At 53.6% G+C, this 1,298-nt stretch overlaps 1 protein-coding gene across 4 annotated transcripts in view; it reads right to left on the bottom strand.

Moving 5' to 3' along the window:
- The window catches only part of SYT11 (synaptotagmin 11), an 11,697-nt gene that overhangs the window by 3,356 nt on the left and 7,043 nt on the right, over positions 1–1,298 (bottom strand). For 2 of the 4 annotated variants that reach the window (XM_027703311.1, XM_027703313.1), the window contains exon 3: positions 807–927. In XM_027703311.1, the coding sequence (XP_027559112.1) occupies positions 807–927 (121 nt within the window). Of the gene's footprint in view, positions 1–803; positions 928–1,298 lie in introns of all 4 variants that reach the window. The other 2 variants (XM_027703312.1, XM_027703310.1) reach the window with 2 other exon arrangements.

The following is a 1,298-nucleotide window of genomic DNA, read 5'->3' as shown; positions in this document are numbered from 1 at the left end:
GGAGCTCAAATCCCACTGGATTTTGGGTGTGAGGGGTTTGGGAGCTCCAATCCCACTGGATTTTGGGTCTGGGGGGTTTGGGAGCTCAAATCCCATTGGATTTTGGGACTGGGGGTGTTTAGGAGCTCAAATCCCACTGGATTTTGTGTTTAGGGGGTTTAGGAGTTCAAATCCCACTGGATTTTGGGTCTGGGGGGGGTTGGAAGCTCAAATCCCACTGGATTTTGTGTTTAGGGGGTTTAGGAGTTCAAATCCCACCAGATTTTGGGTCTGGGGGGGGGTTGGAAGCTCAAATCCCACTGGATTTTGGGTGTGAAGGGTTTGGGAGCCCAAATTCTACTGGATTTTGGGTTGGGAGGGTTTGGGAGCTCAAATCCCACTGAATTTTAGGTGTGAGGGGTTTAGGAGCTCAAATCCCACTGGATTTTGGATCTGGGGGGGTTTGGGAGCCCAAATTCCACTGAATGGGTTTAGGAGCTCAAATCCCACTGGAATTTTGGTGTGAGAGGTTTGGAAGCTCAAATCCCACTGGATTTTGGGTTGGAACGAGATGATCTTTGAGGTCCCTTCCAACCCACACCTTTCTGGGATCCCGGGATTCTGCCCCAAAGCGATTTTCATTCTTTAATGAAAATTTAAGGAATCAGTGGGAACGCTCTGTATCCCCGCGAGGAGTTCGGGAGGCAAACCTGGGAATCCCGTGGCTAAAACAGGAATGGGGAGAGCTGTGGGTCAACCTGGAGGTTGGGAAGAGGGGCAGGGGGTTTTCCAAAGAAAAATTCCAAGCTGGAGAAAATAGCTTCTACCTGAGAGGCCGGTGATGTCCATCTTTGGCAGGTGCCGGGCCTTCAGCACCACCACGGTCATCCTCTGCGCCACGGGCTGGTAGGACAGGGACACCTGCAGCTCCCCCCGGCTCAGGCACTTCTGGGAGTGGGAAAATAAGGAATTATGTCAGGAAAAATCCACCCGGGAAACCCGGAGAACTCCGGGAGGGCGCCGGAATTCCCCATTTCTTCCCCCCCGTGAAAAGCGCCTGGAAATGGGAAAAGGGGGCACGGGGAGATCCCGGGGGGGGATTGGGGAGGGAAATCACATCCATCAAGGGGTGATCCTGGGAATTCTGCCCCTGGAATTGGGGGTTTCCATTGGGGGCAAAGCCAGTGGGAGGTTCAGAGGGAAGGGAAGCGGCGGCGGGATTCGGGAAGCTGGGAATGGGGAGGGGGGGTTGGGAGCTCAAATCCCACTGGATTTTGGATCTGAGAGTTTTAGGAGCTCAAATCCCACTGGATTTTGGG

This window comes from Neopelma chrysocephalum, unplaced genomic scaffold, assembly GCF_003984885.1.
Source record: "Neopelma chrysocephalum unplaced genomic scaffold, ASM398488v2 Primary Assembly neopelma1_225, whole genome shotgun sequence".
NCBI lineage: Eukaryota > Metazoa > Chordata > Aves > Passeriformes > Pipridae > Neopelma > Neopelma chrysocephalum.
Note: the sequence above shows the minus strand (reverse complement) of the source record. Positions and strands in the feature narration are given on the sequence as shown.